Genomic DNA, 10,103 nt, shown 5'->3' with positions numbered 1-10,103 from the left:
TCCACCACGCTGCTCCACTGCGGGTTGGTGGAGGTGTTTTTACGGCTAATAGCCGGGACCAACGGCTTAACGTGCCCTCCGAAGCACGGAATCATCTTACTTTTTCGGACAATCAGGTGATTCAAGCCTGAAAAATCCTTAGCAAACAAAGGACAGTCTCACAAAGTGATTTCGACAATGTCCCCATCGGGAATCGAACCCGGACCTCCAGATCGTGAGCCTAACGCTCGAACCACTAGACCACAGAGGCTGTTGAACTCAGTGCAAGTCATCTAAATTCTGACATGGGTCAGAGTTTAATAGTTTAAAATATGGGTCGGAGTTTAGATGACCCATTTACATATTCCACATTTACTGTGACATGGTTCTAAAGTATATCATGATAATGGAAGAAGAAAAGAGTAACCAAAGACATATTTTCCTAAAAGTAATTTTATTTATAATAGGTAGGTACAGAGTAGTCCTAACAAACCTAAATAAACTGTCACTTTTATAACTTTTCCATTGATTACCTTGACTAGATATAACTGATATAAATCTACGAAAAAGTCATAAATGTAACAAGTGATTTCTCTTGTATAAACTAATATAATACATCTCTATTGTTCTTAAAATTAATAATCGCACAGTGTTGTATCGATTCTTACAGCCATTCAATTCCCCCACAAACCCTTCGTCTGTTACATGGAACTAACAGCATTATAACATTAGTGTACACATACACTATTGATAACTGTATTGACACTATACAAAAACACTTACGTTTTAGAAAACAATCAATAAAAAGTACCTATTGCAATTTCATGAGCACTAGTGTTCGCCTTCTATAATTTGGCAAAAAAATCATAATTCTTAGTACCGGATTAGGTTATTTCATTCCGTGTCCTAACTGTATTTCCACATTTAAATATATTCTTTGGCACTGCCAACTTATAGAAGGCGACCTGTAACATTGTTCCATTAAAAGTACTGAAATGACTCAAAATACCGATACGGGGATCTGTACCGCGTTAAGTCGTAGAGCCTGCTACGCTTCGTAGCCGTTACGATGTCGTCACAAGCGGCTTTTGGGTCTACGGCGTAGCTGTGCGTAGATGAGGCCTGCGGGTTTGTCTATGGGTTGGTAAATATGGTGACGTGGGTCTCCTTTAGTCACGTTGGCGGGGAATTTGGACATGTCGATGTTCAGGTAATGCTTGTTCGGCATCGTCATCTTGATCCAGTTAATCTGTTGGCAAAAGAAAATAAGTATTAAAATTTGTTGGTTAGAGTCTGTTGTTGGTTTTTTTTTTGAGGAGCTCGGTGGCGCAGCGGTAAACGCGCTCGGTCTGCGATTGTTCAAGTTAAGCAACTTTCGCAAAGGCCGGTCATAGGATGGGTGACCACAAAAAAAAAAAAAAACATCTCGAACTCCTCCGTGTTTCGGAAGGCACGTTAAGCCGTTGGTCCCGGCTGCATTAGTAGTCGTTAATAACCACCAATCCGCACTGGGCCCGCGTGGTGGTTTAAGGCCCGATCTCCCTATCCATCCATAGGGAAGGCCCGTGCCCCAGCAGTGGGGACGTTAATGGGCTGGTGATGATGATGATGATTGATAATGGTGGCCTTTCGTAATTTACTTTAATTCAATAAATTATCTTTTGAGTAAATATCTGGCATGTTACAAAAATTTAAGAAGCAGTCAGTGATTCCAAACATTTCCTATTTCATTCTCTAACTGAATTCTCTCTAATTATCTTATTAGCCAATATCAAGTTAAAAAAAAACAAGTGAAGCTGATATGCTGGCGTCCGCCTTGATAATCTCTGACCTAACATGACGAGAGCTTCAAGTCACCGTCACGTGATGCGATAGTTCTGACATCCCTGACATGGTTCCGCGTCGGCATGACAAATATATTGTGCTTTGTGTCCTATCTATTAGATAATACAATTATATTTACGTTACTATGTGCCCTTCATTGATTATTATTCTCTGCCAACTATCTTTCAACTAAAGGCTTGAAAAGGCAAACGATTTTTTTAAAGCTTTTGGTAGCAAATTAATGATCGTCTGTCGCTGTAAAAACAGTAAGTACTCAGGTAAAAATAAATTTTATAACTTACCGAAATACGATTTCACATTTAATTTAATGTGGACACATAAGAAAAACCAAGATTAATAACCGCAATTAATTATATAATTTATTTTCTATTGAGGTCAATATTCTACCTATCAGATTTTTATTTCAACATTATAAATCCTTAAGTGATGAAAGAAATTCCTGTAATTTATACATACATACATACATAAACTCACGCCCGTAATCCCAAATGGGGTGGGCAGAGCCACAAGTAATCAAAGACAACTTGCAGCCACTGTTGATACGAAGTCCTAAGATGGATATGATGAACCTTATGGTGATAAGGGATCAGCCTATCGCCCATAACATAATAACATAATTTATAGCTCTATAAATATCAATTACTGCAGCAGAACTTCTTGGCTTTTGATTTAGAATGTCTATTGATAATCGAGACGAGTAAACACGGATGATGGACGATCGTCAGACACCCTTATCGGCGCGTGCGCCGATACGTAAACTGATGTATAAACATGACTTATTTATTTGATTTATACTAATTTGGTGCTGACAAGTGCGTAGATAAACAAGCACATTGACCAGATATATAAACTGTATAAATATATTTACATGTACAGATCACTTTCTTGTTTGTTTACAGAGAAATTCTGCTTATCGCGTTGTAATACGAGTAAGTACTTTGGCCGAAAGGGAAAATAAACTGTTATTTATAACAGTGATGTACTTCAATTTACGACGCCTATTTGTCATGTGAATTTTCTCGTTACTAAACTGATACGAATTTACCATGACAAATGTGTTTTCCTAAAGTTTATCCTAATATATACGTAAGTATATAGCTTTTTTTTAAAAGACAGTCATAAGCACAGCACTTTGTCGATGCAATACTTTAGTTTAATGTAACATTGAGCTTAAGTCACATACGAGTGGACAGCTAAGTTTATATAACACTGCATTAGAATTTTCAATACTAACCTCGGATACTTTCTCCAAAACCACCTTCTCGGCCTGGTATAGCGTGTGTTGCACTGAAGGCGAGTAGACGCCGGTGTCTGGTGGGCCCGCGAACTTATCCAGAATGGCGTCTTTCACTGTCAACCATGCGTTGTCGAAGTTCGCCGTTCGCATGCTGTCATACGTCCACTCTGCTTCCACTACCGTACTGTAAATAATGAGAAGGTCAGTTTATAAAAGTTATGAACGAACACATGTAAGAGGAGGGTGTAGACGCAAGATTTCGACCTGATAAGTAAATAAACTTTACTAAGATCTTTCTGTTAACAATGATGTTAAAGAAATAACTCTTCATGGCTAAGTGATGCCTTTGTCGCTTTAGTCTCGATATAGTTTTTCTAGAATTCGCAAATGATTAACTCGCTTATCAGTTATTCCAAGTAGTTCTATGTTCTATGTCTAATAATTCAACGCATTAGTTATGATATTTACCTGAATATTCTTTCCGCAGCGTCTGCTAGTGTTGTGTACTCGTCTTGCACGAAGTCCACGAACGCTGATTGTGTGGTCTTCAACACTCGAAGGTTTGACAAACCAGATTTGACTACTACTGCCTCTGTATAAACAAAAACAGCTGATTAGTATAGTCGCAGTTATAAATTCTTATCGGAATATGAATAATATGAATGCGTGATATATACAAAGAACGTTAATTTTGACTGTTAGTACAGGCACTCAGAACGTTATTATTAAAAACTTATTTTTGAAAACACTTCTTTTTCTGTCTATGGTACAAGGGGTTCGAAATTGGAAAATGCGAGTGATACACTGTAATAAGAACATACCGTGTCTGGTCTGTGACACTTCACACCACCTAGTGGCCGTGGGAGAGAAGACAAACGCGTGGTTGTGAGGTACTCCGGCCTGCAGCCGCTCCCACGGGTACTCCTCCACGCGACACTTGGCTTCCACCACTTGCTTGTACATGTACAGGAAGTGATTCACCACCACCGCGCCGAACTCCTCGGGTGTTTTTACACCGTGTTTCTTCGCTAGTAGATACACGGTGTTTTTCTGCGAGTCGGTCGCCACTACTTCCTTGTTGTCCCCGAGAACGTAAGCGGATTCAGAGGCTAGTTTGAGCTCGGTGGAGACCTCAAACTCGCGGATGGTGTGATAGTCCCCGTCGCGGTGCACGTGGAGCAGCTTGACGGAGCTCTTGCCATAGCCGTGGTCGGCCAGCTCGAAGCGGCCGCCGCTGTCCGCAGCCGCCGTAGGCACGGCGCGCGCCCCTGAGGGCCCTCCCCCTGCCGGCCCCTCCACCGATTCCGTATTCGAAGGCTTCGCGTAAATTCTGCAACCAATACCCCACATTACTAACCTATCAATCACAAAAACATCACAAGACCCAGTTCTCAGACGAGAAAGTTAAGTTACCTGTTTGTGCTTGTCCACGGCATTTTGAGATGTAATAATTCACTTGATCTTTAATGTGTGTAAGAAACTGCGCCAACGCATCAGGCACTCCGCTCACACAGTACTGATTGGGACAGAGTCAGTAGCTACTTATAAGAGTCCCCCGTGACCCTTGTTATCGCCGCCGAGCACGCGCCCACTTGTAACTGAATATTATCATAACATTAATTAAGTACATGAAATAGTTAAGTAGGTATTTATGATGATAAACAAAGTATCATGGTAAAACTTAATTTATCTTCCTGTTCGTTGATTCAGAAAATTTTCATATGAACAGAGCTTTTATGTACTTAGGGTGGTATTAATAAACTAATCTCAACTGAGACTGCCCTCAAGATGATGCTCAAGTCCCTGTTTTTATATAAGAACTGTCACATTGACATGATCTTGAGGGCAGTCTCGGAGCTGAGATTCGTTTATTAATACAACCCCTTAGTCAGTAAAATATCGCTTTTCTCCTACTTCTCTTTAATATGAAGCCTATATATTATTACTTAATATCGTTTTATTTATAAACATGAAAGTTCAGTAAGCATTGCAATATCTCGTATGGTAATTGAATAATGAAAGTTGATTATAAGTAATAAGTAGGCAATTAAGTAGATAATACATTTTAAAAGGGGTTGAAGTAAAGCACTAATATTCGTTACAAATGACAGCACTGGAAATTCGGATCAATCCACCACGACAATATCTAAGGATAAGTGATTAAAAGAAAAAAAAGAAGGAAAGATGATCCGTGCTTCGGAAGGCACGTTAAGCCGTTGGTCCCAGTTACTATTTACAGATGTAAGTGAGTAATCGTTACATGAGCCATGTCATGGGCCTTTGGCAGCTCAATTATAACCCTGACACCAGGGTTGATGAGGTTGGTATTCTACCTCACAACCCACACGATAAGAAGAAGAGTGACTTAAGTTAAAAAAATCCTCTCAAATCAATCAGAAATAATAACAAGGAAACCCGCAGCGTATACGAGTACCAAATTTTATCGCATCTCGCACTTACATACTTGTCTTGCCAACAGACAATAGAATCGTCATCACGTGATTTGTGGCAGTATTGAGTTATTTTAGGCAATTGTTTAGTGTTTTTCATTATGTGTGCAGAAAATAAAAATATGATGACGCAAATACCAACAGACAAACAGGGCCAGGGGTTATCGTTGTCAATTTACTGAAATTTGCAAATATTTTAAACATGGTGATATGTTAGTTTTTTTTAGCAATGACTATCTCGATATGTTTATTTTAGGTCGTTACACGTGTAACACATTGAAAGCTATTCATAGATCGAAAAAAGCATTAAGTAAGTATCTAGTAATTTTACAAAACTGAAAGTTACTTTGTCACTTTAAATGAATACCAGTTTTATAAACGTTTAAGCGTGAAGTGGCTTGTAAAAGCACAAACTTAACATGACATAACGCTATATTCCCGAAAGGGTAGACAGAGGTGTGAGAGTATAATATAATACTGCCATTCCTCGCCAGTTATGTTTAAGTCTCATGTACAAACAAATAAACATTTTCTTCAAATGATTTACAAAGAAACTGTTTTTGGCTTCGTTGTAGGGAAAATAATTCTAGGTTTGAATATACCTATAGTTTGGTTGGTATGTTATGTACCTATAGGGTTAGAGCATTCAACTCAATATCACGTTGGTTGGCGGGGAGCATACGGAACAGGGTGGTTAAAATGGCCACATCGAAGCAATTCATCTAAGAAAGCAATATTGCTATTTGACAGGGGATTCTCTTAAAATGCATAAATGGTTTTGTCATAATTTTAATTATCATAATCCTTTTCGCATAACGTTTTTAAGCATAATAGTACTTTCCCATAATAACATCTAAGAATACTGGTTTATTAGGTATAACTTATTTTTGAACTAATATTTGTTGGTATAAATTTTATTCGCATATAAATAGGTATCCATAATTCTTTTTTAGAATAATAGTGTTTTGTCATAATTTTTTCAGGGCATAACAGTAGGTTAGGGTGCGGCGGGGGTGGCCCTTGGGCCACCCCTGCGCCGCCAGCATGTTTATCTTAAACTCGAAAAGTATACTGAATGATCACCAACAGCATGAAATAGAGTCAAAAAATATAAAAAGTCACAATCATGAACCAAATGCAGCCAAGGAAAAAGTAAGTTTCGGAAATGTTCAAAGTTGTGCCAAAACTTTTCTTATTCGGAGTATAGTTTTTATGCTTATAATACTTATGCTTATATGTCATTATTGTCATTAATTATTATGCTAATGGTAGTTATGAGTTTCAAAATTATGCTTAAAAAGTTATGACAAATTAATACTATGCGTAACTAATAATAGGACAAGTAACATTTATGCCATGGTACATTATTACATAAAAAAATATGCGTAAAAATAGAAAACCATTTGACAGTTGTTTGCATTGCGCACTTAGTTTTATATGCGCAAATGTCAATTTGCAATATTGCTTTCTTGGATGAATTGCTTCGATGTGGCCATTTTAACCCCTCAGTACTTAATTAGAATTACGCAATGCCAACTTAGACTTGCCAGCTTTTTTATAAGTACGTTATCTTGAAAAGTTCTGTAGTTAAATTAGTTTTGATAAGTTTATCGCTAAGTACATGCAAGACTTTAAAACCTTACAACAGGAAAAATGATAAGAATATATAACCTTATATACATTATAAGAAATATTTGATACCTACCCTTGTCATTTCGTGTAACTTAAATTTCCTGTGTTTTTTACTACCTACTGGATCGACATGCCGCTTTAAAGAAATCATACACATTCATAAACTCGCGCCCATTTCCTTTTGTAAGCAGAGACTATGGAATTATATTTGCTTCCAACCTGGCATACTTCTCTTGCTTCCATCAATAGTTTCATTCACGCACCGCCGCCGGTTCAGAGTAGATCGCACTGAACCTTGTCTAAAGACATCTCCAATTCGGTCAATAGGTATACGTTCTAATAAATGAAATCATTCGGATGTTTTAAAGAAGTGACAGCGGACGAGCGGAAATAGTAGAACAGGATCTTAGAAAGTGGGATTCGGTGGTCTCAGCCTCTACTTACCAATGGGAAATATCGTAGATAATACGCATTAGTCACAATATGGGGACCCAAATTTTTCTTATCATCGAGGGTGCCTACACCACGACCCACATTCCCAAGGAATGCATTTTCGGAGGCATGTGACCTAACCTGTATTGGGCTGGTTTCCATTCGCGGCTTGGAAGATCAGATAGGTAGTCGCTTCTGTAAAAAACCGAACCTGTCAAATCTTCAGGTTAGGTAAGCGGACCCTGTGAAAAACGGGATAATGCGGAGATGATGATGATCAAAGGTGACCATCACAATTGCGTGGATGGCAAACGAAACTAAGTGGGTATTTAGATTTTGTTGTTATTGTTGTAAGTAAAACTAACGATAAACTTTACACGCGCACACTTTATTCTTCAGAGTACAACTTATCAAATTAAAACAAAAATGAAACCTGTATTTTTGGAAAACATATCAAACAAATATTTAAATTATGATAAGTACTTAACTAATCGGGAAAATGGACTATAAACTGGCGCACTATGGATTTTTAGAAACATATTATTGTCCTATCGTGGAAAACCAAATTTCAAACGCAATATAGCTATCGACACGTTATATATCATCAATGGCCCCGATTCCTGCAGACACCGCCTAATTTTATTTAAAGTTATATCCGTCATTTTCATATCCGTCGAAAAGGAAAGGGACGGATGATTCACAGCTCTTAATTTTAGGAAGAATGAGTGAATGAATGAATAACCCGGGCGAATCAAAAGGTACGTCGCTGGTATGCAATCCGTTTGACGTGCTGTCTACTTAACTGTGTCGGGTTATTGACGGATGTAAAATTTTTAGACGGTTGGTTTAGATTTGTGCTTAAAATTGACGTGTGTTCCATAAATTTTATGCTTGTCGATTACCCGTCCCTTTCCTTTTCAGCGGATAAGAAAATGACAGATATAACTTAAAATAAAATTAGATGGTATTTACAGGAATTAGCACCATTATATTGCTTCTCTTTATTTTGATCAGAATAATAATGGGTGGAAGATGTAATTGTGCCTTGGTGTAATAACAAGGGTCATCATTTATACCCAAAAACCTGCCTGAAAAGTCCCTCATTAACTATTCACAAAGTTGATCCGGCCAAGTAGTTAACGCCATTTGCGATACAATAAGTCATGTCAAAAAATAAAAGAACAAAGTTGATTTGATGGGATTATTGTATAACAAAAAGGTACCTACGAACTTTTAAAGATACCTTAATAACGAAAAAATGAAATAATAAGAAAATCAATACAAATAGTAAAACAACACGTGACGTTGTCCGCAACCAAATAATTTAACTGCAATTTATCAATTCAAAAGCCCAAATCTAATCGTGTAATGAAAAATTATAACAAAATATTATGTGTTTGGTACTTTTAGGTACATTATTATTTTTTGACGTGATTTATTGAAGATTCGTGTCACTTTTACAAGTCGTACCTTTTTTTTACGGACTTATTGTAGATTTGCCGCAGATGGCATTAACTACTTGGCCGGACAAATCGGGAGCGTTGAAGGCTCTCACGTGGTACAACGTTAAGACAACAGGCCTGAGGGTGCCCAGTTGGGCACGAACCTCGGCTCAGGGCGGCATCTGAGAGGAAAAATATTTTAAAGAATTACTCGACCCTAGTGGGTCGATAGCGTTAAGCGCTGATTGAGGGAAATCGTCGACCACGCCGGCGGGATCGGTATCGGACAAGTCATACTCCAAAGCTGTATGTAAGTATTCCATTCTAGATACATTTTTAGAAACCGTCTGGAAAATTCAGTCATTATAAGTAATATCTGGGTATTCTACGTATATTCATAAGTTCCGTGAAGATGCGAGAATTAAGATACGAATATTATGTAACAGCATAATATGTAAGTACTTTACTTATACACAATAATTAATGGGTTTCCTCATAAGATATTAACATTTGTATGATAGATAAGTAGGTAAGTATAAAGATAGGACATTTCTAAAGAACTCATGCAACGAGAAAAATGACCTTTCGTACTTATACCTACATAAATACATAATCATTAATGGGTTTTATAGTTCTATTAGTTAGAGCAATAATGTTCATCATCTCATTCAGATTTCAGATGATTTAAGTAGCGATCTTGTACATAACAAAACTTTTATTGGCCGCCTGATATATATTGTACCTCTAGTTATAACACAACATAACAAATACTTTATTGCACAAACAGGACATACAAAATACAAAACAAAAGAGAAATAGAAAGAGTACAATAGACGGTCTTATTTTAAGTAGTAATCTCAAACGCATGCTACATAAAATGTACTTACCTAAAATAAATAAATTTAGTGTAGCATGCGTTTTATTATCTCGCGTAGCGTGCATTAGTAGCTGAACAAAGTGGATACGTGATTGTTTACGCGATCTGAAACTTCAGAAGAGTGTAACATTCTGAAGACGATAGAGGCATTCGTGCACCGGTTGCGAAATAGGCTGGGCGGGCGTGAGACGTGGGAGCGAGTGCGCGTG

General features: G+C 37.7%; 1 protein-coding gene across 1 annotated transcript; it reads right to left on the bottom strand.

Moving 5' to 3' along the window:
- Positions 1-402: 402 nt before the first annotated feature.
- LOC126366337 (uricase) lies at positions 403-4,630 on the bottom strand. Its single transcript, XM_050009485.1, has 5 exons — positions 4,475-4,630; positions 3,883-4,391; positions 3,530-3,653; positions 3,059-3,245; positions 403-1,228 (listed from the first exon to the last, which is right to left on the bottom strand). The coding sequence occupies exons 1-5, from the start codon at positions 4,495-4,497 to the stop codon at positions 1,055-1,057; spliced, it is 1,017 nt and encodes a 338-aa protein (XP_049865442.1). The 5' UTR covers positions 4,498-4,630; the 3' UTR covers positions 403-1,054.
- Positions 4,631-10,103: the final 5,473 nt, after the last annotated feature.

Source organism: Pectinophora gossypiella, chromosome 1, assembly GCF_024362695.1.
Source record: "Pectinophora gossypiella chromosome 1, ilPecGoss1.1, whole genome shotgun sequence".
NCBI lineage: Eukaryota > Metazoa > Arthropoda > Insecta > Lepidoptera > Gelechiidae > Pectinophora > Pectinophora gossypiella.
This window is presented reverse-complemented; position numbering and strand designations above follow the sequence as displayed.